The sequence below is a fragment of the Battus philenor genome, unplaced genomic scaffold (genome assembly GCF_028537555.1).
Source record: "Battus philenor isolate CCGP_79_NKW_IND1 unplaced genomic scaffold, ilBatPhil1.0.hap1 SCAF_18, whole genome shotgun sequence".
NCBI classification, from domain to species: Eukaryota; Metazoa; Arthropoda; class Insecta; order Lepidoptera; family Papilionidae; genus Battus; species Battus philenor.
In genome coordinates this window covers 12,346,332-12,372,882 of record NW_027181680.1, presented here as the reverse complement: position 1 = coordinate 12,372,882, position 26,551 = coordinate 12,346,332, and the positions used below count along the sequence as shown (strand labels likewise).

Here is a 26,551-nt window from a genome sequence, read left to right as displayed (position 1 = left end):
TGATTATATCACTTCAATGTAAAACGTCAAATCGTTACTTGTCAGTTCACGAATGACGCATAGGAAAATAATTTATTTTCTTGAAAACATTGTTACTTTCTCCTCTTGTGATTAAATATAAGGACAAACAATTAATTTAATTGTATGTTCGTTAAAGTAGTTGCCTTGTGATTTGATGTTAATGTGTTTTATTTGAATATCACTGCTTAAGAGGAATTCAATTGCTGTTTTGCGGTTTGAAACCGGCTTTCAAAGGTATTTCTTGTGTCGTTTCTTGTTAAGTTTTTAAATGAAACGGAACTGTTATAAAAACTTAACTTTCATTTACACTCCTTCGCTTCAACGGATAGTAAACAGACTCATAGTTTACTTTCTGTCGAACACCGAGTTATTACTCGTTGGGCAAATATAATCTCATCTCACGATAACAACATTAGATATGTCATAATGCGATAATAATATCTCTGTTCTAATAAAGAAATTGATTTATTCAGTAATACAAAATAGAGATGGTAAGTTGTGTGTTTAGAGAATTTAAAATTCATTTTTTCATTTCATATTCACATGCTTGCATAGTCGTAAGTAAAAAGAATTAAAATGTTTATTGATAATAAGGAATAATTGAGACAGTTGATTTACTCTAAAAATGATCAGTTTAATATATTAGGGGGACTGGAAAATAATGTTGGTTTCTTAAGTTAGATTCACATGCTTACATTTTTCACAAGTCTTTATTTCTGATCAATGATATATTCACTTTCGTTATCAACTACTTTTTGTCATCTAGTATTTAAATTTTCGATGCTGGAGCCGTAGAAATCAATAGGTTTTTCTGTTGAATATGTAGACATAAACTACATTACTTTCCTGTTCTCCTAATATAATGCTTAGACAAAAATTGATTCTCGTTGTTACATGCATTCCTTGTAGCAATAACCATAACTCATGATGCATAAGCAACTTTATGATCTGAAAATATATTTAAGTACAAATATTGTACTATCAATACACCATATCAAAAACATACATTTTTAACAAAAAAGTTATAATTGAAATCTACAATGTAATTTGCTATTTCTGTTGATGGTTATAGGCATGGAAATATTTTTAAAATACATTTATTAATTTTATAAAAAAATCTAACTCTGTTTGGGCAACGTAGCAAGATTTGTTATTGAAGTTGGGCTACTTTGACCTGTTTTCCAGAGATTCTCTACAAAAATCTAAAATGCAAATTAAGATGCCCAATAAGGAATTGGAAAAATCAAATTTTAGGGCCTAAAAGTACCATTATCTTTGTAGGATTTTTTTACACTATTTATTTTGGGCAATTTTTCTAAAAGACATTAATGGGGGATATACAATGTAAGGTTTACTTATAATTTTAGGTGTATCCAAAAAAAATATGCATACAGATAAAAAAATTAACATTTTTGTTCATTTATTTCTAAAAAGGTTGGCTAAAAGGTTGAAAGGAGCTGGCATTATGTATTTTCTTATAACCCTAACAAGGTTGTCTGTCTGTTTTCTGGGTGGACATTCTATGGTACACTTGCTGGTTTGTGGTCTTAACTACAAAACCTTAAAACCCATGTGGACATCTTTTCTGTGCTATGCTGCCATTCTACTATGCCATATCATTTACTCTTGTTTGTCAATGGATCTCCTTGTTCCGGTTTGATTTTATGAAGAAATCCCTCATTGAGAGACTGATCTTGCCAATAAGGCATAAAGTGTGTGTTAATGTACTCGGTACCAAATCTCATGATTGGTAACACATGTAGACCTTTTTCTTTAGACACTTAGGAACATTCGACTAGAATAATAACATATTCAGATTATTGCCATTATAGAATAATTTATAGTGAACCCTCGTCTAAATCCTGAAAAAAAATGCCATAAGTAAATGAAAACCTTTAAACTTAAAGCTATGAGCGTCAATAAAAAGAGCACAAAACACAGTTATTTTTTGTGTTCACATTTTGTATATAATATGCAAATAATGTAATATAGTGGCTGATCACAGAAATATTAATTACAAAGATCTTTGCCTCATATATATAGAATTAATGTCATTTCAAAATACTCTGTGATAATCTTTCTATTACTATGACTACAAGTCCACTATGTGAGCGCTGTTCTTGTGGGGATGTTACAGCTATGTTGGTAACAAGACTTGCTTTAAATTTCTCCTACTACTAGTTCTTTACTAATGTGCCACTTGGTTGGCACATCTGTGTGGCTCGGATACATTGTTTCTTTGTTCCTCTAGGTGGTGTTTGGGTAGCATTTCATGTTCTACAACTATAGCTGTCGATTTAGCTGCTCCTGTACCTTTCAGTGTTAAAATTTCCTTCTTTGTTAGGATTCTTTTTTCTGGCGGCCCTCTTGTCTAGTTTGTGTGGTGATACATGTTAGCGGCCTTCTTGCTCTTAGAAGCTTGGCAGGTGGATTGGTGTGATCGCAATGGTGTTATAGTATACAGAGGATGCTGCTTTCCATCCTCTTGGGACTTGTTTGTGACTAACGGCAATCCTATATAATTGAGTCACAAGTGTGAATTGTATAAGATTGTTTCCTGCGAATCAAACCCTCGGTCATATTGTAAATCTCAGTCCTTATAGCTGGACTACCACTTGCCCACATGAATGTTTTGTTAATAGTAGAGATTTATAGGGCATGTGGTATACTTAATATAAAAGATGTGGGACTCTTTAGTTTAGGGAAAAGATGATGGTACGGCAAGGATTGTTAACAAAGGCAGGCTCATATCTCCACCTGATTGCTAGTGAAATGTTACCATATGTATCACAGTACAGTTTGTTTTATTTGTAAAATATTATCACAATATACACCTTTACTTACACTGTCTTCTTGGTTTTATGTTTAGATAAATGAAACTACATCAGTCTGCAAATTTTTATTATCTATTATTCTAGAGTTAGCCACAGAATATTAACCTGCCTGATAGGTGCCATAAGTCACACTTTCACAAATAGTACAACCAGTACATTAGTTTCCGTTTTTGATTTCAAGATGTGGAAGGCAGCAACAGATGTTACAGCACCAGCTCTGGCTGAAGCAGACGACTGGGAGACTGACCCTGACTTCGTCAATGATATCAGTGAACATGAGCAGAGGTGGGGACCTGGTGGAAGGAATGTGGAGGCCATTGAGTAAGTCTTCATTGTTTTAGATGATACAAGAACATGAACTCTATAACTTTGGGATTTTATCTCGTAAATGGAAATAGATATAAGTGTCATAGTAATATCTGTTTACAGAGTGATTAATTGTAGATGTAAATATATATATGTAACAGACTAAATGATGTCTGCTTAGTCATCAGAAGCCAGAAAAGAATTTTCTTATGACTGACACATAACCAATATATATTATCTGTAATGGAGAACACAGATAGGTATAAGTAGCTTAGGACTTCTATCTACAAGGTGGACCTACAACAAACAAATTTCTGGATATTTAGTAAACTCAAAAGGCGGAGTAGTATTTTCGATACGATTGAGGTGATAAAAATCCAATCAGAGGTCTGAAGGCTGTACCGGATAAGGCTGTTCCAAATGTTTTGAGGATAGAAACAATTGTTGGAAAAATGCACTATATCATACTTTGAAGGGAATGAAATTGATTTAGAAGAATAATTAAAGAATTTACATTTTTTTTTAAATAAACACCTTACTTTGTGATCACAATATTATATATATATATGCAATTAACATTATACTTAATATATAATCACTAATAAACACATATGTAAATAGGATAAAATATGTATATATAAATCACACATACTATTTAACAGGGGTAGCCAAACTGCGGCACTTTGAACAATAATTTATGGCTCCGATTTATTTCAATATTTAAATTTATATAACCGATATCAGCTCATGGGAAAGCGAAGCTAATTACTGGTGTAAATAAAAATTATTATTATTCCTCTGTAAAAGCAGTGAAATCCATACACCTTTCATTAGTAACTAAACGTCGTCTTAAGTATTATTAGGAGTGCTGTCATATACGTGTGCCATTATATCTAACTTCAATACACGTATTTTGTACTTTTGTTTAAATTATTTCAATAAATATGTTTAATAGGAAAAAAAAATATTTTTTGTGTTTTAAATGCGTATTCAATAGCGGCTGGTAAAAAAATTTAAATTTATAAAATATGCCGTATTAAAGAGCTTGGCCACCCCTGATGAAAAATAAACAAGTAAAGTGAAGTGTTATGTTAATTTGTCCGTAAATAGTTCTGGAAACTTCTTTATGAACGTATAATTATTTATCGATAAATTCCAAGGGTTTATTTCAAAGTAAAATGTCTTGGATAGGAAATAATGTGAAAGTATATATCTTTATGTCCTTTAAAGTAGGACATTGAAAGTATTTTTGCAATACATCCAGACAGTTCTATATATGCGGTGCAATATCCTTTCATTATCATCTTCCTTCCTATTGAACTTGTATGAACCGAGACTGTTTACAATTGATCGACGAACAAACGCGTGGAAATGACGCAGCGAAAAACAAATGAGTCATTCATCTAAATATAACACTATTCTGCATATATATGTCACATATATGTATGATAGGGTGTCCCTGTATTTGGTATTTGAAAGGAAAGTTCTTTAAAAACTTAGATGCTGTACACCCGTCGGCGCGAGACCCAGTGTACAGTGAGGGGCCGGTCTCGCACCGGCGCGAGATGGTTGCTAATCAACTTTTATGAGACAGTACGGGGCCGGCATCGCGCGATGTCACATGCTAACGCGCGAACTTCGTTCGAAACTTTCGGTTCAGGTGCAGTTCACATTGAAGAACAAAGGATTCTTAGAAAATTAATTGTAGGATCAAATATAGATAATTTCACATCACGTGTGCATGTACATAATGCATATTAAAATTTATAATTTTTTCCCGCTAATTATAATTTGGTAGTATTGAACAAGTGTAAAGCATACGTCTTAAACGACTTTTTAAAAATTTTAAAGTGTGGGTCGTATATGCCACACGCGGCCTGAATGGAAAATCTTCAAAAAAATTTAAATTAGAATTATCATATATTAAAATTAATTATTGTTTATTATCCTTGCAGACTTTGTACTGCTAGAAGTTATTGATCTGTAAAAAATGCAACGTAAAAAAAATGTATCTTATTTCAGAGTGACCGCTTTATACAGGTTGATTTTAAATAGATGTATATCAATCAATATATATAATATCAAAGTCGCCTAAAAAACATTTTGTGTTTAAATGTAATTTTATAAAGTAAATAAATAACAAGAAGACTTTTAATATTGTACGTTCTATTACTGTAGTTTTTCGTTCCTCTATGTATGGTATATAATTTTAATAATATAATTGGTTCTCGTAAATAACCAAATTTTAATTCTTCAGCATGGCCAAACTGCGAGAAGAAGTATTGGAAGAAGATAAGGAGATAAAGAAGAAACAATATGAACAGGGACCGAAGCCATCTTTTGGGTAAATATAGCCTTATTCTTTATACAACGAAACTGACAGCTTTTGTCAGTGTTCAAAATGTAGCAACAAAATTTTACGTACCCAATAGGACCTGAAATAATGTCGATATCTTAAGTTAAATTCACACGACTACACTTTTAACAAGTTTTTATTTCTTATCAACAATATATTCACCTTAGTTATCAACAACCTTTTGCTATCTAGTGTACAAAATCAATGTCGGAACGGTAACAAATCTATCGGTTTTTCTGTAAAACATTTCGACAGAAACGACATTACTTTCCGGTTCATCATACAAATTATAGGCAATGTATACTGCATACCAGATATGTGAGAAAGCTTCCTTTGATCGATTTAAAAAATGTAAGTTTTGTGTACTATGTTACTTACAGTAAAAAGTTAGAATAACTTAAACAAACTATGTGTTCGCTTCAAAGCTATTTCAATGTATATTAAATATGTATTTATATGTTTGGAAGGAGATATATCGTTGAGTAAAAATTCGTTGTACGTATGTGTGTTTAATATTGTTAGATTATTGTTAATTTGGTTCTTGATTCTCTTCTGGCTTGTTTCTACGCTTGTTGTTTTACTTCATTTGGTTTCTATATTCTATTGTTGATGCGTGCTGTTAGCTGTTTTGGCTTTTACAGCTTCATCGTCATCATTTGGTTTATTTATTTTGTCGCTATGTCTTTACATTTTGCGTAGTACAACTCGTGGGTGAGTGAACCCGCACAGGTCTGCGTGTGGTACTGTGCGAGCGAGACAGCACTAGATATTTACGTTTGACGTTCTATTGGTTGATTGGGCGATCCCCATAGTTTAAAAAATACGTAATCTCACTGAGTTTCTTTGGTCTTTTTTCAATTCTGAGGTATTTCATTTAAACAGGTGGTAGACTCAAGTAGACTTCAACAGATGTAAATCATTGTATTTTGAAAATTATTGAATTTGAATTATAACGGTTTGTGTGACAGCTGTCAACTTCCCTTGACGTGTTTATATCATAAAACGTCCGCCTAATGTCTTTAAAAAAGCCTTCCAATCTCATGAAATATCTTATGTAACAAAGTAAAGGTTGCTTAGGGTAATACCAAGCTTAGTTACTATGAAAAGCTCTAAGCCAAGCTCTTTGTTTCCGTTTTCGAAAGCCACCCCCTAAATCGCGTATAGCTTGGTCGATTTGTGGGAGGATCCAGATCCTCCAAGATTGCCTAATGTTCCACGATGCTGTCCCAAGCCTCATACACTACACACTTCTACACGGGAAGAGCCGCTATCTTCGACCTTTATTTTTTTATATAAATTCATGGATCCTTCCTTTCCGTTAATTTCAATTCAGATGAAGCTGTGAAAGCCTCCGGGCTAACAGCAACAACTTCTATAGAAACAAGAGTTGCTCATTGTTACCTTAAAGCCCAGTTAAGTTTTTTGATAATAAGCAAAGAGCAGCGCACCGAACACTAGAATCTGACGTCACAGCGCTATATTTATATTAACGTCGTGCGAAAGAGACAGCGCTCTATAATAATTCTCGCCTTGTGATTGGCTGACAGTTTCGTGCTATTTTATTGGTTGATTTTTATAGTTTTAAGGATTTGTATGTACCTAGGCTAAGTTTAATCATACAAACTTCTAGGTTGGATTTCGGTCACTATTCAAAATCTAGGAGGAGTTCCACAGTTGCTTGATGAAATTCAGTTATGTGGTGTATACAATAAGGTCGCTTTTCGCAGATACGGTGGCAAGTTTGGAGTACAACAAGATAGGATGGACAAGTCAGCAGTGGGACATGACTACGTCGGCAAGACTGAAAAACATGTGTCCCAAAAAGATTATGCACAAGGTATTCTCATGAAATTATACAGCGTGATTAGAAATAGGTATAAAAGCTTTTAATGGTAAAGCATAGTGTGGATATGCCTTCTTATATTTTTGTTCCACATTCGATACATAGTGTAATTGGTTAAAGGGGTGAATGTATAGGTCGTTAGCTGTCAATGTATGTTCGGTATATTATACCCAAAAATCAATGTTGGATATGTAATGAGAAAAATGCAATGGATAATGTTGTGAGAAAATGCGTTTCAAAAACAAATTACAATACCCGGAGATAAATATTGCACATCGACCTTTAGAAAGAGACAACCGGCTAATATCGGCTTCGTAGAGCATTATCTCTGTCCCACGCTACCTGTGTGACGTTTTGTCAGTCGTGCGACAGAGATAACGCTCTACGAAGCCGAAATTAGCCGAATGTCTCTTTCCAAAGGTCGATGTGCAATATTTATCTTACTGTACATGTTAAAATTAATTATTGTTTACAATCTGTCGCTACAGGCTTTTTACTGCCAGAATTTAGCCTGTTGCATTTAAATGGAGAAAATAAATTATTGTAACATATTTCAGAGCCATCATTTTATACAGGATGATTTAAAATATATGTAAACACTTTTAAGATTTTTGCTGAAAAATACTTTCAATATGAAATTTCTAATACTTCATAAGAGATGGCGTTCGGAACGCTGCAACTTCGAGCGTCGCTAATAGATGGCAGCTGAATTGCAATGTTCAGTTTAAAGTGTTTATTTATCTAGTAATATATTATGAGTGTTTGATATATAGGAAAGCTACATAAACGGTGGAGTGACTTCATAGTTAAGGTTGTGGGAAATCTCAGAATGCAGGTAGGGCAAGACCGATCGTCATGGCAATCTTTGGAGAAAGACTATACCAGAGTTCCCCAAACTTTTTTGTGTCGTATACCCCTTGCCATGTTTTTCCGTGTTGGGTAGATCTCCTACTTACCTGATATTGATTTCCTGTAAATTTCTTTCTGTAGTGAAGTTTAATGTTAAAAACTTAAAGTAAAAACACATGTTAATTTATACATTTATTATTTGAATTAAAATTAAAACTACTCAAAATAAAATTTTGTATATGTTATGTAAAATATACGTAACATGAAATAAACAAAAAGGTACTTTAATAAATAATGTAAATGTTTTGATATTATAACATAGTATGATGTAAGTAAATATGTACTATCAGTGTATATGTTGAGATCCACTATCGTGGACCCCCATTTTCTAAATTTTTTTCGCTGACGTAGACCCCTTGCAGGTTGTCATAGACCCCTGGGGGTCGATATAGACCACTTTGGGAATCACAGGCCTATACTTTTAAATAGCCTTCTATCGGTTTATATGATGATGACGTAGTTCAGACTGCAGAAAAAGATTGGATGAACAAAAAAAGACAGAAATGTGGAAACAGTTGGAGAAGGGCCTTACCCAAATCAAGTTTATATCACAAAACCTAATTGACTGACTATGACAGGTATGAAATCTAGAAGGCTTAGTTATTACTATTACGATTACCTTTGAGTTAAGTATAGCGATGTGTCTAAGTGGCTTGATTCTAATCCAACGTAACTTGTTTCAGGGTTTGGGGGTAAATTCGGTGTCCAAACAGACAGAATGGATAAGTCAGCCGTGGGGCATGACTACGTGGGTAAGGTGGAGAAGCACGTCTCCCAGACAGATTATGCGCAGGGCTTCGGAGGCAAGTTCGGTGTCCAGACCGACAGGGTAGACAAGGTAAAGACTTGTCATCACTTAAATATCCTTATCACAACAATAGAATTTCTAACTCCACATTATAATAGAATTTGTAACTCCACAACTAATCTACACTTATAGGATTCTCAACTCCACTGTAACTCCTTCATACTATAATAGGATTTCTCACTCCAGATTCAAACTCTTACACTTCAATAGGGTTTCTAACTCCACAATCAATCCTTCACGCTATAATAGGATTTGGAACTGCAAAATCAATACTTCACACTATAATAGGATTTGGAACTGCAAAATCAATACTTCACACTATAATAGGATTCGTAACTTCAGAATTAATGATTCACGCTATAATAAGACTTGTAACTACAGAATCGCAATCGAATTTGTTACTCCAGAATCATTCCTTTATACAATAATAGGATTTTTATCTGTTCCAACTCTAGAGTGCAGCCGGTTGGGAGCACAAAGAAGAAGTGGTAAAGCATCCATCTCAGAAAGACTATGCGGTTGGGTTTGGTGGGAAATTTGGTGTTCAGAGTGATCGCAAAGACGCGGCTGCGGTGGGGTGGGACCACCACGAACAGCCCCAGCACCATCACTCACAAACCGGTGAGTCGAAGTTGTGCTAGCTGCTCCCCTTTTCTTCACAGGTGCTTGTGTGTGCATAAAGATGTACAAGAAATCTTAGACCTTCTCATCTTGACCTTGTTGTTTCTAGCCGGCTCTTTTTAGATCAGCGTTCCGAGTCGGTGGTAGCTTACTACATACAATGTTAAAATAATCGACGATTCCAAAGCGTATTTAAATGTCTATTTAAATATATATGTGAATTTTATTTTTTTGGAATTTTGTAAATTCCTTGGGATTTCTCCATGAGATCTAGTCAGGGATGAAGAGACCTGTAGAATTGAAGTATGCTGAACAGGTGGTCATTGGATCCTTAAAGTTTATTTATTTATCAATACTTTATTGTATACCATAGATAATAACTAAGAAAAAAAAACAATAACAATAAAGAAACAATTTATATAGATGTACATAAGGCGGTATTATCGCTCGAGGCCATATTTACCAGAAAATCTTTGGATGGGGATACGAGACATGAAGGAGGGGGCGGTTTAGGGTGTACATACATACAAATACATATATTACTAGACACACACATATATGTATGTATATATACGTGGGAAAAGGTTCTGAAGTGAGATCCTGGAGATCCTGAATCGACAGCGAAGGACGCCAACCCAAAAGGCTGGACAGACGACATTGATAAGAATGTCATAAGATGTTTGTTTGTTTGTTTTTTTTTTGGACGCCCACCGTCCAAAAAAAAATTTTAGGTGGCTGGTTGCAAAGTGGCCTCGCCTAAGAACTATTAAAATATCAAAACTCGAAGGCTTCTGAGGGAGGCTCTGCTCGGGCCGCTACATACTACTATTTTACAAGATTGGGATACCGTCGAGCTGAATTGCTTAGGTGAACGCTCCATGGAGTGACTAGGCTTATAGCTCCTATGAGGGGAACTGTCACTCAAAACATATATATATATATATATATATATATATATATATATATATATATATATATATATATATTTATATATAGGGGTGGTGATGATGATGAACCTACCTTGAGTGGAGAAGAATTCACATCTTCTTCCTTATTAGTATTTTATAGAGAAATCATAGCCACATAGTTCACTTATATACATTTGTGTGTTTTCGTACAGATTACGCGATAGGCTTTGGAGGCAAGTTTGGGGTGCAGAGGGATAGGCAGGACGCGTCCGCTGTGGGCTGGGACCACGTGGAGAAGACGCCGGCACACGCCAGCCAGCTCGACCACAAGAAGGTAAACCCTGAACACAGCTAAAACCTTCAAGTGAAATACTTTAAACCCAAATTGGATATCACCAAAGGAGCTATTTTGCATGGATAGAAATCATTTTGATGTTTGCTTGTGATGTATACAGGATGATTGGTTATATGTGTAAAAGTTTTAAAGTGGTGATTAATTAATAGTGGTGATATATAGGGTGGGCCATAAATTTTTGCACTTTTGAAACATGTGTAGAAATAAAAGTACAAATGCTATTTTGTTTATGATTTATTTACCGTAATTATCATTTATTAAAATTTATTTTTTAAAAATTACATCGTCGAGATGTGCTCCGTCTCGTCGTTGGCCCCTTACTCTTACGGTTTTGGAGAAATTAAGTGTTGCTATTTGCAAAAATTTTTGGCCCACCCTATATAAATCAATGGTTTCTGATATATATATGATTATAATATTAAAATGAATTATTGTTTACTATCTGTCCTTGTAGACTTCGTACTACTAGAAGCTATTGGCTTGTCGTATTACAATCAACGTCGTTGTTTTAGCCCATAGACGTTATCTGCAAGGTATAGGCTTCCTCCTAACATATATAAAGGATATATAATCGCCACGCTTAATGGGTTGGCGATCGCAGTGTGGTATTATGGTACGCAAAGGACACTACTGCACATCCTCTATAAACTTGTTTCTGAGCAATCGCAATCCTATGTAATTAATGAACATAGTGTGAATTATATAACTTTGTATCTCGGGAATTGAATCTGCGGCCTATGATCGCAAATCTCAGTTCTTACCACTGGTGTATCACAGTTTGTATACCAATAAAAATATTTGACATTTAGTTCGACATAATTTAGTAGAACACTTTATACAGTATGATTGGAAATTGATGTAAAACTTTTGAAAGATTTATGCTGACTAATGAGATATATGTGTGTGTGTTTAAATTCAGATGTACTATACAAAGTTTGTTTCCAGGGTTTCGGTGGTAAGTTCGGAGTGGAGTCGGATAGAGTGGACAAATCAGCTCACAGGTTCGACGAGGTTGGCAAGGTTGGCACTAACTATACTAAGCAGAAGCCGGATATTGGCGGTGCCAAGCCGTCGTCTATACGTGCCAAGTTCGAGAACATGGCCAAGGAGAAGGAACAGGTATGGAGAAAAACTAATTTTAGGTATTTAAATAAACTGTATTGTGTAAGTCACTCAAGGGAGTTGAGATCTGAAATGAGGTGATCCGTAGTGTCCTAAAGTACTAAACGACAGATTCTTCTTTTCAGCCTATAGACACTCACTGCAAGGCATATGCCTTCCCCAGAAGTCGCCACCAGGACCTGAATCCGGTGACTTCCTGCAACCTTATCCTTCTAACTGCCAAGCTGTTTTGGCCATGACTTCCCCAGGTGCCAAATGGAAATTTCAAGTGTAGGCTTTCCTTATGTGAAAATTTGGGATCTTTACATTCTATGAATGAATATAACACATTATGTATATCATTATGTACTGAGACCGCCGGCGACCTTCATGGCACTTAAAGGCAACAGAGTACTCGGTGTGCCATGAGGTCGCCGGCAGGTCACGTTTTTGTAACACAGAAAACACGATAGGTTTTCAAAGCCAGCTTTGAAATATGAATAAATTGTGAATTCAATACAAAGAAAGGTTTCTATATACATATTCTAATGTGAATTTTATATAAAAAGTGAGGCCGCCCGCGGTCTCATTGGCACCCATGGTAACCGCTTCTAAAACATGCTGCAAATCGTATACCATCATATATAAAAATTACCGGAGGGTTGGAAAAAAATAATATTCCTTAGATGTACACATGAAAAATTGTGAGGTAGCCGGCGGCCCTCACGGCACCTATTGTTGGGTAACGTGAGGTAGCCGGCGGTCCTCATGGCACTTAAAAGCTTAATTATGTCGTCAGTCCATCCGTTTGAGGGTCAACCCACGCAACGTATACCGGCTTGCGGTTACCACTGTGGATTGGACACATATTAGGCTTTTTTAAAATGCCATAGCTAATACCCTTCTGGTTATCAATCAAATTTACAAGCATTTCCAATACGAATGGTGTTCATAATTTTGTCCGCCAAAATAATCTTCAGTAAAAATTAGGTTATTAAAAGTACAGTAGTACGTATTTCAATAGTAATTTTGTCATATTACTATGTTTATATATATGTTATATGTTTAAAACTATGTTTATATATGTTATGTCTTTAAATAATATCGATATTGCAGGAAGCGATGCAATCTGTGCAGAAGATAAGGCAAGAGAGGCAGATGATGGACAAGGAATTATCACAGAAGGTAAGAATACATTTATGTAAATGAAAGGAAATTTTATATATATCATCATGTCATAGCGTGAAATTTATTCTTTTGGAGTAAAATACACCTGTTATTGTTGTACAAATAATTGAAAAAAAAAAAAGTTAAAAATATATATAGTTGAAAATACCAAACGAAACTTACGATCGTAGGTTGCGGATTCCTTTCCCTGCATACAATCTTATATAATTCACAATTTGTGTAATAATTATATAGGATTGTGACGGCTCACAAATAAGTTTCCACGGAATCGACAGCAGCGCCCTCTATTTATCAAAATACCATGCAGCAATCGCCAACCCGTCTGCCGAGAATGGCGATTATGGTCTATTCCCCCTAGATATCTTTAGGGAAGGCCTATGCCTATAAAATATTAAATAAAGTGGTCACTCTGAAATACGAATTGTTTTTTTTTTCTGTAGGACAAATGGCTGTTAACCTTTAAGTTTACATCTAATAAATTAATAGTTAGATATGAAATAGTAAAAACAATACATCTCCATTACGAAATAAATGATCTATGAAAAATTTATATCTGTTAGATCGAATCAGAAATGAGAGCCGAGAAGAAGCAAGGTCTCAGACATGGTTCAAAAATATTGTTCGTCTGAAGTGGCGTTGTAGAAGTGAACATCACTCGTGAAACCAAAGGCTGTTAGGGCTGAAAGGTTCTTCAGTGGTGACCACTAGCCAGTAGACACGGCATGCGTAGTCAGGCCCCCACTAGGTGGAACGACGTCATAGTAAAGGTCGGGGAGAGTCGCTGGATGCAGACAGTGCAAGGCTGGTAATTGTGACGAATTTTGGTGGAGGCCTATGATTTGCATTAGGTGTCAATCAGCTAAAAAGGAATTAATAAAGGCTGTCCCATAAATCAACGTCAGACCGAATAGCGGCTATTCCAATTAAATTTAAAAATGTGTGCCAATTTATGGAATATCTAGTACTAACAATACAAAGTTTATTACTCTTCTATATTGTTTATTGTAATTGTCATTGCAGGAAAAGGAGAAAGTAGCGAAAGAAACAGAAGATGCACCACAGACATTGCCACAGAAAGAACCAGAGCCAAGCATTGCTGTCACAAAGGAACCGACTCCAGAAAAGGAGGTGGAGTCTCTTAGGCAGAACGAGAATACAGAAGTACAAAAGGAGAAAGCTGATGTGGTCAAAGAAAATCCACCAAGCCAAGAGGTTGATTTGAAACAACCTAATTTACCTGATGTGACTTTGGTGGGAGAGCCTAAGGAAGAAAAGGACGAAGTAGGTGGAATTTAAAACTTTAGTCCAGGTTCTTTACAACAGGGCTTAGGTACTTCTAGAAGGTCATAGAAGGTAATTGAAAGTATTGGATTTGCCTTGGATGGTAGCTGTTATCATCCAATCACAGTGATTCTGTAGAGGGCAGTAATTTAAGAGGTCTTAGAGGTCCAGCTTTCATCGGAATGTGACTGAGCACAGTACCGAGGCTTAGCGCATTTTGAAGAAGGCATCCAGGTCTGTCGTTGCCCTCCAAGGTACTAATGATGACAACTGAAGGGATTTTAAAACGTATGATATATAAATAAATAAAAACCTAATTGATCACCAGTTTTCAGTTTGATGTCTGGAATAGTGTCTATCTACCTTCCTTGCCCAATGTTTATTTTCTGGGTTTGTAGTGTCAGCGGCAGCCGACGATCGTGGTGTCACCGGTGGGCTGGGAGGGCGCTGATGGTGCAGAGGGTGGAGGTGATGAGGAGGAGGAGGATGGGTACACGGCGCGCGCACTCTACGACTACCAGGCCGCGGCACCTGACGAGATCTCCTTCGACCCGGATGACCTGATCACCAATATTGTTATGGTAATGCAAACACTACCAACTCATATGCACGATACTCAAACTCTCATTTATGATACATGATATGCAACGCTCATGTAAGATACGCACACACAAGCTTATAATACATAAAATGTAAGAAAAGTACCAATTTATAACTACTTCCGCCATGCAGCAGTAGTCGTGCAATAAAGTGCACCTTCCGCCAGCCCGCTTATAAATGCGCATGCGGCAAACAATGCGAATTATACAACTACCACCGCTTAATCAATCAACACGTGTTTCACCCCTCCACGGGGCATCTTCAGGAGTAATGTTACACCGATTAGTGCCAAACACTAAGTGTGTGTGTGTGTGCACTTTATTGCACGACTACTGCCGCATGGCGTAAGTAGCTATATATTGGTCTTTTTCTTACTAAGGATGGACTTTTACAAAATAACGCCTGTATCCATTAGATATATAATGTCACACACATATGCACGATACGCACACATGCGGCTGATACATATGCCACATTTATACATAGAATACCCAAAACAAATTAATTAATAAATATGTGTAGTAAAAGTGTTGCCATATTTTCGTGAAAATATATGGCAACACTTAGAAATTCATCGAAAAGAATAATAAGCATAGTAAGACAATTATGTTAGATTTATTTTGATACAAATAAATAAATATAATTTGTTTTTAATTCTTTGCAACAGATCGATGAAGGCTGGTGGCAGGGGTTGTGTAAAGGTGCCTACGGCCTATTCCCAGCCAACTACGTTCAGCTGCAAGACAAGTAAACATACATTCCAAGGACTCAGGACCATGTATGTACTCCAAATTAATTAGTGATATAGTTTTTATATGTAACGAGAATTTTGGTTAGTATACCTGTTCCTCTTCTTTTTAGGTGATAGACGCAAACTGCATGATGTACGCTTCCCCCAAAGATCACCACCATGACCCTCAACCTTCAACTATGTTGTTGGGCTTACCCACGTTGCCTATACCAGCTCGTGGTTGCACCGACGATGTGCTCCACCCTGCTACTTCAGATGAGCGATTCTTCGAGTTATATCATTCATTCATCATATTCATGGCTCTTTCCATTGCTCTCTGAGTGATCTTGAGTCATATGAGATCCATTGTAAGCGACCACGTTCGGATTATATGTCATCACTTGCAACATACCTGTCATTTATATTAGTAGGTCCGGAAAGCAATGTCGCTTTCTTATGTTAAATTCACACGACTAAGTTTTTAACAAGTTTTTATTTCTAATCAACAATATATTCACCTTCGTTATCAACAACCTTTTGCCATCTAGTATACAACCTCTTTTAAGTACGTAATGACCTATCGAATGACAATTAAATATGGACATGCGCAGAAGTGACATCACTTTCCGTTCCACCTAATATTTTAAATGTGGAAATCATAAATAATGTATTTTAATTTAATAACGGTTTTTCTATGCCATAGACTCTATGGTCTATGATCTCCTTGATCATGTCATAGATTTGTATTTTAATGTAATAAATCGCTCAAACAAAAGCATGAAGTTTTAGAAATTTTCATCGGGAAAATTTTATATGATTTTTTAAAAATGACGTATTTAAGAAAATAATGGAAAATGAAATCCTCATAAATAATGTAATTATATTTCTTTTATATAAAACATATCTATTATATAAATTAACAATACGGGAAAAATATATTTAAACAACAAATATTGGAATAGTTAGAGCTAGTAATGCACCACGATGTCATAAGGTGGATATGCCTTTTAGTATTTTTTTATCACATTCGATATATAGGGTATTTGGTTGTAGATATAAAAGCTTTAAAGAAGTGAATGAGATATATATATATATATATATATATATATATATATATATATATAAACGACTTAGTTTGCCAGAAGTTATCAGTCTGTAGCATTGCAATGGAAAAAATGTAATATATTTCAGAGTGATCATGTTATAGGTTGTAAAGTTTTTTGCTAAAAATGAGCTATATATCCACCTCTTTAAAGCTTTTTACACTTGTACCTAATCACTCTGTATTATACTTTTCGAAGGACTTCTTTAACAAATTTTCGAAAGATTTAAAAAAAAAATTATGTAGGCATGTCCATACTAATATCTATGTTTGATATAATTTTCCATATATAGCTCCAAATATTTCGATAGTTGTTAATCGAATATAAATAATATTGTTATTAAAGTTATAGTATAGATATTGGATATTTGAATTCATATTTACATTAAAGTAAGGGCTAAGAAAATATGGAAGCGGCTTCTAAAAGTTACAGTCAAACTATTAGAAGTTTATCTTGATAGTTGTCTCTACGATTTACAATCCTTTAGTAGACTGCTAACGAAAAGCCAGCGAATTGGCAATTGGCAGGCTACATAGCAACAGCTGGCCACTTTGTCCCAAGGTTCATTGGAAATCATAGACCGGAAAGCGCAGAATAGGAGATCTATCAACAAGGAGGAGAGACGACTTTGTTGAAGTCGCTGGAAGCAGGCCGTCTGCATCTAGAGTTATGGGAAACCTTTGGAGGAGGTCCATGTTCAGCATTCTCCACTCTGAAATCCCCAAGAGCCCAGGAGCCATGTGCTCTTGCAATGAGGTCTGCACATTGCCAATTTGCTGGGCTATGCATACTATATGATGATGATGCATGGGCATCCAAATCCCAAGCATAGCACTTTCCGAATGTCTTCATCCATGTCTTCATGTCCGAAGTTAGAGACCACATTTGAATGCCGTCTTAGGAATACTAATTTTAAGTAAATATGTATCCAAATATCTCTGATTTAAGTATAAGTATGGTACTTACAATAAACACTGAAAACATAACCTCAATTGAATTGAATTATTTGTAAAATCAGCGCCTAATTAAGATTTTAGAATTAAGTTTCAATGATTGAATGAGATTGCGTGGAATATTATGTGAAAAATGTTAATATAACGAGTACAGTCTGAAGGCTTACATGAACGAAATGTGAATTGGAAACAATATATATTTATTTTTTACTTTTATGTCAAGTTATTTAAAAAAAAATTATGACGGTGTGAAAAATAAAACAAAAACAGGTCTGTTATTTAATTATTATTGTTAAAGAATTGAAATTTACATTTATGACCAAAAAAAATAATTTTAAATTACAAGAGTCCGGTTTCAGATTTTTCATTTTAAAGTTACGAAGGTTCCCAAACACCCCGGGATCTGTAAAGATATTAATTTATAATTAAATCTTAATATTAGGTTAAAAGTAAATAAACTTACAAGATCACGAAATTTTGTGGCAGGTAGAATAATAAATACCACAATAATTAAACCATAAGAATTAAAAACAATATAAAAAAGATCTTTAAATATGAAAATAATCTGTAGGATTTTATATAAAGTACGACCTGCTATAACATCAGCTATTTCATCAATAAGCGCTAAATAAATCATTTAAAGAATAAATATTTATCAAATATTTTCTAATAACAATATTGGATCTGTCGTTAATAACTATTTTTTATTTAACATTGCTATATATATCAAGATATTAAAATAATATTTAATTTTTATGATCTGCTATAACGTCTGCTATTTCATCAATAAACGCTAAATAAATCTTTTAAATAATTTATATTAAATAAAGAGTATTTCTTTTATAAAAATATTGAATTTGTCGTTAATTATTTAACAATAATATGTGATGTACATAAAACAAAATATTAAAATAATATTTAATTTCTTTTTTATATTGATACATAAATGTGGATTTTATAAAAATATGACCTGCTATATCGTCTGCTATTTCATCAATAAACGCTATATTAATCTTTTAAACAGTTAATATTTCTGAGAGAACTTTTTGTATAATAATTTTGAATCTGTGGTTAACAAGTGTATTTATTATTTATTTAACATCATTATGTGCATCAAGATATAAAAATGTTGTTTGGTACATTTTTATTTCGATACATTAATGTATAGCCTTCACGATGTACCGTTACTGTTTGAACTATTTAAAGTAGCCAAAAATATATCCATTTTTTAACCTAGCTTTAAGTGCAGAACACTAGACAATACGTAATATGTTTGCGCGGGAGAAAGGATGCTGGCTGTCAAACTGACATTTGTATTTTTTATCTGTGCGACATTGGCGGGAATTGTTTGATCGAAGTAGGTTATTTGAAAGCTTTTATACTTGAGTATTTGATATTTAGATTTTATAATGTTGTCACGTAAGAGATGTTAGTCCGCTAAGGCCCCATATTAGAAGGGACAGTGCCACGAATCTAATTATTTTAAAATATTCGCTTCATATAGTTTACAATTGCGTTGTTTTATAATTCACACAGATTATTCATATACAGGATGATTGGAAATAGGTGTCAAAACTTTAAAAGGGGTGAACGTATATATATATATATATATATATATATATATATATATATATATATATATATATATATATATGTATATATATATATATATATATATATATATATGTATATATATATATATATATATATGTGTGTGTACGTCTCATGTATGCATGTCATATGTAAGCGTGTACACACAAACTTTTTTGTTATTCTTAACCTATAAACAATCTAATGTCAGATTCTTTACTTTTTGTAGTTTTAAAATAATTTATATACATTTAAACTTTTATGCAAATGCTAATGTATTTAAGTTAGAATTTTTTTCCACAAAAGGGGTTTTTATAAAAATACTAAATCTTTAATATTTCTCGAACCATTTATTTTTGGATAACATACCATAAATTAATTGAGAGCGTGTGGACTACACATTCATCCTGAATAACTTTTATTACCTGTTTTCAATCAACCTGTATAAAACAGAGTGTAAAATTGCATCGATAAAAAACTAAGAACGATGCAATTATAACCTATATTTTTTTAATTCCAATTATTATTTTTTTTTAAATTTTGAGAGAAATGTGCACTGGACATTTAGATGTTGGGCCACAGTTTTATAGTCTATAAGTTTTATTGTATAATTTTCCTGTATTTATAATGAACGCATCTGAATATTTTGAATTGAAATTTTTATTAGGGGTTCCGAAAAGTAATTTCGCTTTCTTAAGTTAAATTCACACGACTACATTTTTAACAAGTTTTTATTTCCGATCAACTATATATTCACATTCGTTGTCAACAACCTTTTGCCATCTAGTATACAAAATCAATGCCGGAGCGGTAACAAATCGATCGGTTTTTTCGGTAAAATATGTCGTCAGAAACGACTTTACTTTCCGGTCCGCTATGCAGGGCTGGGATATTTTATCTATAATGCAGATTTACCAACGATTTATAAAATTAATGTTTTAATTGGAAATGCGTAGACAATATTTTTGATTATCGCTTTCGAGTTTTGAATATTTTTATACAAATATCGGATGATATGAAGTTACGATAGAGACCTTTAATTTATTTAAAATTATAATAATTTCATAACTATTTCGTCTAGATTCCTATGATCTAATATGTGAATGAAATATATAAGACAATTATTAAAATGATGCTACCGAAACCGCTGTACCGCGCCTTAGGAAATTGCGGAGGAGATATGAAGCGAAGGACAGAAGAGAATGAGTATCGCCGCAGCAAGCGTTGATATTGCTAGCGACTGAAAGAACAAAGCTGCTGATATTCCCCCTCCCCTCCCGTCTCGCCCCTAATACTTAACCCTTAATAGCCTGATGTACAAAAGTGATTTTTTTTAATATTACTGTGTTTGCTCGAGGGTCTAGATGAAGGGAAAAATAGATTTTTTTTTAATTTCGTTGGAAAGAATATTTTACAACAGTCAAATTCGTACAGGCAACCTATAAAAAAAACTAATAGCAATGTGAACATTCGGCTTAAAAGATTGGTATCAAAATTGAAACTCTATGCTATTAAGGGTTAAGGCGTGGTACAGAGGTTCCGGTAACACTACAGTTGTGTTTTATAAAATCTTAACATATTTTTCTTTAGTATAAAACCTGTATGGTTTACCAGAGAGACGATTCCAGCGTGTTTTTCTTTGCATTAGAATAAATATTCGGTATTTGATACTGACATTTGTTTTTATACGATGCGATTTGATGTTTATGAGATGAATTTAATAAATGAATAGATATTTTAAAGTGTGTGTTTTAATTTTTGTCCTCTTCAATTCATATTGTACATAAAATTTAACGTGCGAGAGATTTAATTTGGTAAGAAAAGCTATGTAAACGATTTAGTTTGAAGGACAAAATCAGAAGAAAGTTTGGCGTGCATGTCGCGCGCCGTCTTTGGACCGCGTTTCGAAAAACGCGTTGCCTAGCAACGAGCTCTTACCCACGTGCCCGCGCAGTCGATCGCATCGCTGCAGCGTCGGTAATGAAACGGATAGATGATAGATGGCGCTACAGTAGACGCAACAAAAGTTTGAATCGCGCTGTTGAGAGTCTCCGCGCTCATTATAAGTGCTAGCGGAGGTGCGGTCAACATTAACAAGAAGCTACAGAAGTACCTTGTCTCCCATAAAAGAAAAGAAAAAGATATAAAATGATCAGCAAAGTGAACCCTTACTTAACTAAGTAATCATAATTTCATATTAGCAGACAGACACCGAAGATCGCAATGATAAACAACCTTGTGCCCACAGCGACCCATTTCACGACTTTATTCCCGTGTGTTGTCAGTTCCTCGGAAGGTCTGTCCATGCTGTGTCTACTTTAAAGCCTTAACGATCGTCACTGCCACTTCAGATGAGTTCTTTGATCTACATGGGTGACTTGGTTTATCAGAGGATCTCATTTCTGATCTGATATCGCAGTGAAGCTCTGATGATAGCTCTGTAATGTCAGACACTGGTGTGAAGTGAACTGCATGATTGTACGGAATGATTGTGTTTAGAAAATTTCACAGTTATTCATACACCAGTTTAGGGTTCCGTCATTCGCATAGCTAATCAAATGGCATAGTTTGCTTTTTTTGGACTTATTGCTGTCGCTTATTGTGTCCAAATAGCATTTGTGGATTGCGCGGGAGGCAGATCCAGAGTCTAAAACAGTGATTCCCAAAGTGGTCTATATCGACCCCTAGGGGTCTATGATAACCTGCAAGGAGTCTACGTCAGCGAAAAAAATTTGGGGGTCCATGAAATGAAAATGGGGGTCCACGATAGTGGATTTCAACACATACACTGATAGTACCTATTTACTTACATTATACTATCTTATAATATCAAAACATTTACATTATTTATAAAAGTACCTATGAAGAAAAAAAGAAACAGACTTAGCCGAGGAAATTTAAGATTAACCCTTACAGAATTGACGTCAAATATTGATCATTTATTATTAAAGCATCAGGTTCATCCATCTCACTAAAAATATTGACTTATTGCTTATGTTATTTTATTTATAGTTTATTTTATGTTTAATTAATGTTACGTATATTTTACATAACAGATACAAAATTTTATTTCGAATAGTTTTAATTTAAATTCGATTAATAAATGTAAAAAAATTAACATGTGTTTTTTACTTTAAGTTTTTACCATTAAAAATTTAAAGGAAATCAATATCAGGTAAGTAGGGGGTCTAGCCAACACGGAAAAACATGGCAGGGGGTCTACGACACAAAAAATTTAGGGGAACTCTGGTCTAAGACCTCTTTTAAAGTAGTGAAACTCCTGACTCCCTGGGGAGCCTGGGCTGAGGCCTAGATACTACCATTTTACCGGATTGAACATCAGAAAGATTTTAAGTTTTTGAGTCTAAGTCGTCGTGTCAGGCCTTAGACGCCCAGTGCAAGGCATATAGGTCTTTCCTTCTTCAGCCTTCTTCTCCATTTTAAAAACGTCTATGGGGGATATACTTTAATCGCCACACTTGGTATACGAGTTGGCGATGGCAGTATGGTATTATGGTACGCAGAGGATGCTATTGCTCATAGTCTGGAATCTTGTTTGTGAGCAATGACAATCCTATATAACTAAGGCACAAAATAAATTACATAACACTATCCTGAGAATTGAACCCATGATCTATGTCCGCAAGTCTCAGTCCTCTAGCGCTGGGACACCACTGCCACTTATAGCATGCTCGCTGTCAATGTACAAGCTATCTGAAGCAAGAAAATGAATTTTCAAAATTCGAATTAAAACATATTAAAAATAATTAAGATTTGCTATCTGTCTTTTGTACTTCTGAAAATTGTTAACCTGATGCATACGAGAAACTTTAAAGTTAAAAATTTCAGAGTGATCAGTTTATACAGGTATGCACCTAATAAAAATCAACCTCTATAGTACGTTTAGCATCTAGTGCAGTGATTCCCAAAGTTGTCTATATTGATCCCTAGGGGTCTATGACAATCTGTAAGAGGTCTACGTCAGCGAAAAAAAAAATTGGGGGTCCACGATAGTGGATCTCAACACATACACTGATAGTACCTATTTACTTACATCATACTATCTTATAATATCAAAACATTTACATTATTTATAAAAGTACCTATAAAGTAAAAAAAATTTAATATGTTATGTATATTTTACATAACAGATACAAAATTTTATTTTGAGTTGTTTTAATTTAAATTCAATTAATTAATGTATTAATTAACATTTGTTTTTACTTTAAGTTTTTAACACTAAACTTCACTACAGTTAGAAATTTACAGGAAATCAATATCAGGTAAGTAGGGGGTCTTCCCAACACGGAAAAACAATGCAAGGGTCTACGACACAAAAAAGTTTGGGGAACTCTGATCTAGTGTTCTAAATTCTGTATTTTATCGAATTTGTGATTGAATTCCACTGAGAAACTAACCATTCTTAGAATTAGAAACAATAAATAGTTTTAATTTATAAGTGTAAAGTTTTTAGTCATGAAAATGTACGAATAATTTGAAATATAAATTATGTAAAACAACAACAAAAATAACTTTATTAACAAACTAACAGAATAAACAGTGAATATTATAAGTAATAATTACTTCATTAGAGTACTTCATAGAACGACAAAATTTATAAAGCGACTTGTCATTACAAAATAATTAGTGGTTAGACAATTTTCTTTAGTGGTAATCTCGGCGCGACCGAAAAAGGGGCATCCCCTTCTCTACAAATAAGCAATTTATGTCTAATTATATTGCGTTCTGAAACGTCCTTCGGAGATAATTACACGAATTGTTAAAGAAAATTGCCCGTCAGCTTTGACAGTTAAGGACTAGACAAATTACTTTTGACCTGGATACTTTGCTTATGAAAAAAAAAGATGTTCAATATAATAAAAAAACAATATAGATACTTATATACATGATAATTGGTTATAGGCTTAAAACTTATAAATATATACGCGTTTAATGGGCGGTTGGAAGCTATCATCCATGTACGTATTTGCTCATCAAAAATTAGCTCAAATATAAAGACGACGGTAGCATTAGAATAACGTCCAAATCCAAATCCTCGTTCGAATTTGAATTCGATCGTGAAATAATTATTTTTAAAAAATATTATGGCCGTCCGGCCAGCATTTGATGTGTGGCATATATTTTGCAATAATGAACGGTTTCAGAAATAATAAATAATGTAGATAATATAGCAACATGTGTTTTTAAATTTTGAATAAATACATTTTAAAAATAATTATAGTTTATTAACTGTCATTGAAGACTGTACAGATGTTATTGATCTATTGCATTTCAATATAGTTTAATGATATATAAATGATCACTTTTTACGAGGTGATTGTAAACATATATAAAAACTTATTTAACAAATTCAAACTTTTAAAACTTTAATTTATTTATTTTATAACTGGTCATTAGTTAAGTAATATTGATTTAAAAAGTCATATTATTTTATGTATTAAAATATTAATTTATTTTTTCAAAAGACATAGTGATGAAGATATTGATCTTTTCGCCATATGTTAAAAAAACATCTAATGTGCCGTTGCCTTAAAAAGAAAAAAAAAGTGTCAGTGTCAGAAAATTTTCTGTCAACGTCAAATAATGTTTAGGTTTTTTATACTCTCTAAATTTTAATGAATGATTCTTAAATATTTCACATATCTGCTTACAATCAGTGTGATTTGGGGTTTACCTATACGTGATAAACGTGTTATTAACATTTATCGTTTGAAATCTATTTCACAGTATAAGGGTGACGTTACGACTGCAAGCGAGGTACCTTACTTCGTTTCTATTAAAGAGCCAGTACGCCGGTATAACAGTAACAGTGTGCTTTGGAAGAATCTCTGCGGAGGTAGCATTATCACTGTGAACAAAGTTTTGACAGCTGCTCACTGTTTTGAAGTTTACAATTATCATTACTATAAAAACATACATTTGCTTAGAGTTGTCGCTGGCAACATCAGGAATTACGTCATACATTCAGGCGCCGAGGTCACTGAACCAGATAAACAATGGCGTATGGTACGCAGAACAATTTTGCACGATTCTTTCAACTTTCCAAACAATGATATAGCTTTAATTTTCGTTAATAATTTCACGTTTACGGCATACGTAGATTACGTTATACCAGCAAGTGTTGAGATGGATTACGGGAGGCGTTGTACAGCGGTTGGCTTCGGTAAAATCGGTCATGATTTTTCCGATACGTCTTCTCATGTGTTGCTGGCTGCGAAAATCGATGTCATGTCAAGATGGCTGTGCACATATCGATGGGATTTAAAAATGAATAATTTCATCTGTTCGGATTCCTCTCTAACAGATGTCGCTAGAGGTGACTCCGGAGGTCCATTAGTCTGCAGAGGAACTATGGACCCCGCTGAACGCTTTGATAGAGACCTCCTTGTCGGCGTCGTCAGTGGAAAAAGCTTTGATAAGACAACAATATTTACCCGCGTATCAGCGTACAGGGATTGGATCGAAAGAAATTACAGTACTAAATTATCGTGTTATTTTGCTTTTTATCTAATTACATTGCTTGTTACATTATATGTCTTCTTTTTGTTTCACGATATAAACACTCAATGGAAATGGAAGTAAGAAAATGTGTTGTAAAGAACCTCTTTTTAATATTTTCAGCTAATAGCTATCATGATTCCAGCCATAGGACGTTCACTATTGATATAGATATATCGACCACATTAATTAGGTCGTCTATCCTATTGCGTATTCTATACGAAATTACATAAACATATATATGAGAACCTATTACCACATATATTATCTACGAACCAACCTTGGAAAGGGATATGATTTCTATGTAATACTAATAAGTAATAAGAAGATATGTAGACGAATAAAAGTAACTGATGTAGCCAAGCGGATTCTTCTCCACTTTATGTACGTTTATTATCATCACTTCAATTATATGAACCAAGTCAATATATGCGTTTTAAATTACAGTCCAATCTGAGGTCCCCGCATGGTGGCCCAAAGTTTAGTCATTCCACGGAGCCTTAACTGAAGCGATCTAAGAGCTCG

The 26,551-nt window shown here is 34.2% G+C and overlaps 2 protein-coding genes across 2 annotated transcripts; both read left to right on the top strand.

Annotated features, from left to right (window-relative positions):
• Positions 1-80: 80 nt before the first annotated feature.
• Positions 81-16,542, top strand: Cortactin (cortactin). Its single transcript, XM_068763549.1, has 13 exons — positions 81-255; positions 3,037-3,176; positions 5,419-5,505; positions 7,245-7,354; positions 8,953-9,107; positions 9,533-9,698; positions 10,819-10,940; positions 11,907-12,080; positions 13,179-13,247; positions 14,271-14,531; positions 14,930-15,112; positions 15,799-15,909; positions 15,993-16,542. Exons 2-12 carry the CDS (start codon positions 3,037-3,039, stop codon positions 15,880-15,882), a joined length of 1,551 nt encoding a protein of 516 aa, XP_068619650.1. The 5' UTR covers positions 81-255; the 3' UTR covers positions 15,883-15,909; positions 15,993-16,542.
• On the top strand, positions 16,014-26,530 carry LOC137920485 (venom serine protease). The gene is made up of 3 exons (XM_068763853.1): positions 16,014-16,115; positions 25,256-25,924; positions 26,474-26,530. Exons 1-3 carry the CDS (start codon positions 16,014-16,016, stop codon positions 26,528-26,530), a joined length of 828 nt encoding a protein of 275 aa, XP_068619954.1.
• The last annotated feature ends 21 nt before the right edge of the window (positions 26,531-26,551 follow it).

Coding starts and splice junctions, on each gene's coding strand:
- Cortactin (XM_068763549.1), top strand. CDS start 3,037: ATGTGGAAGGCAGCAACAGATGTTACAGCACCAGCTCTGGCTGAAGCA. Junction 12,081..13,178: donor TGGCCAAGGAGAAGGAACAG/GTATGGAGAAAA, acceptor TCGATATTGCAG/GAAGCGATGCAATCTGTGCA. Junction 15,113..15,798: donor TGATCACCAATATTGTTATG/GTAATGCAAACA, acceptor TCTTTGCAACAG/ATCGATGAAGGCTGGTGGCA.
- LOC137920485 (XM_068763853.1), top strand. CDS start 16,014: ATGTACGCTTCCCCCAAAGATCACCACCATGACCCTCAACCTTCAACT. Junction 16,116..25,255: donor CTCGTGGTTGCACCGACGAT/GTGCTCCACCCT, acceptor TCTATTTCACAG/TATAAGGGTGACGTTACGAC. Junction 25,925..26,473: donor GAGACCTCCTTGTCGGCGTC/GTCAGTGGAAAA, acceptor TTTAAATTACAG/TCCAATCTGAGGTCCCCGCA.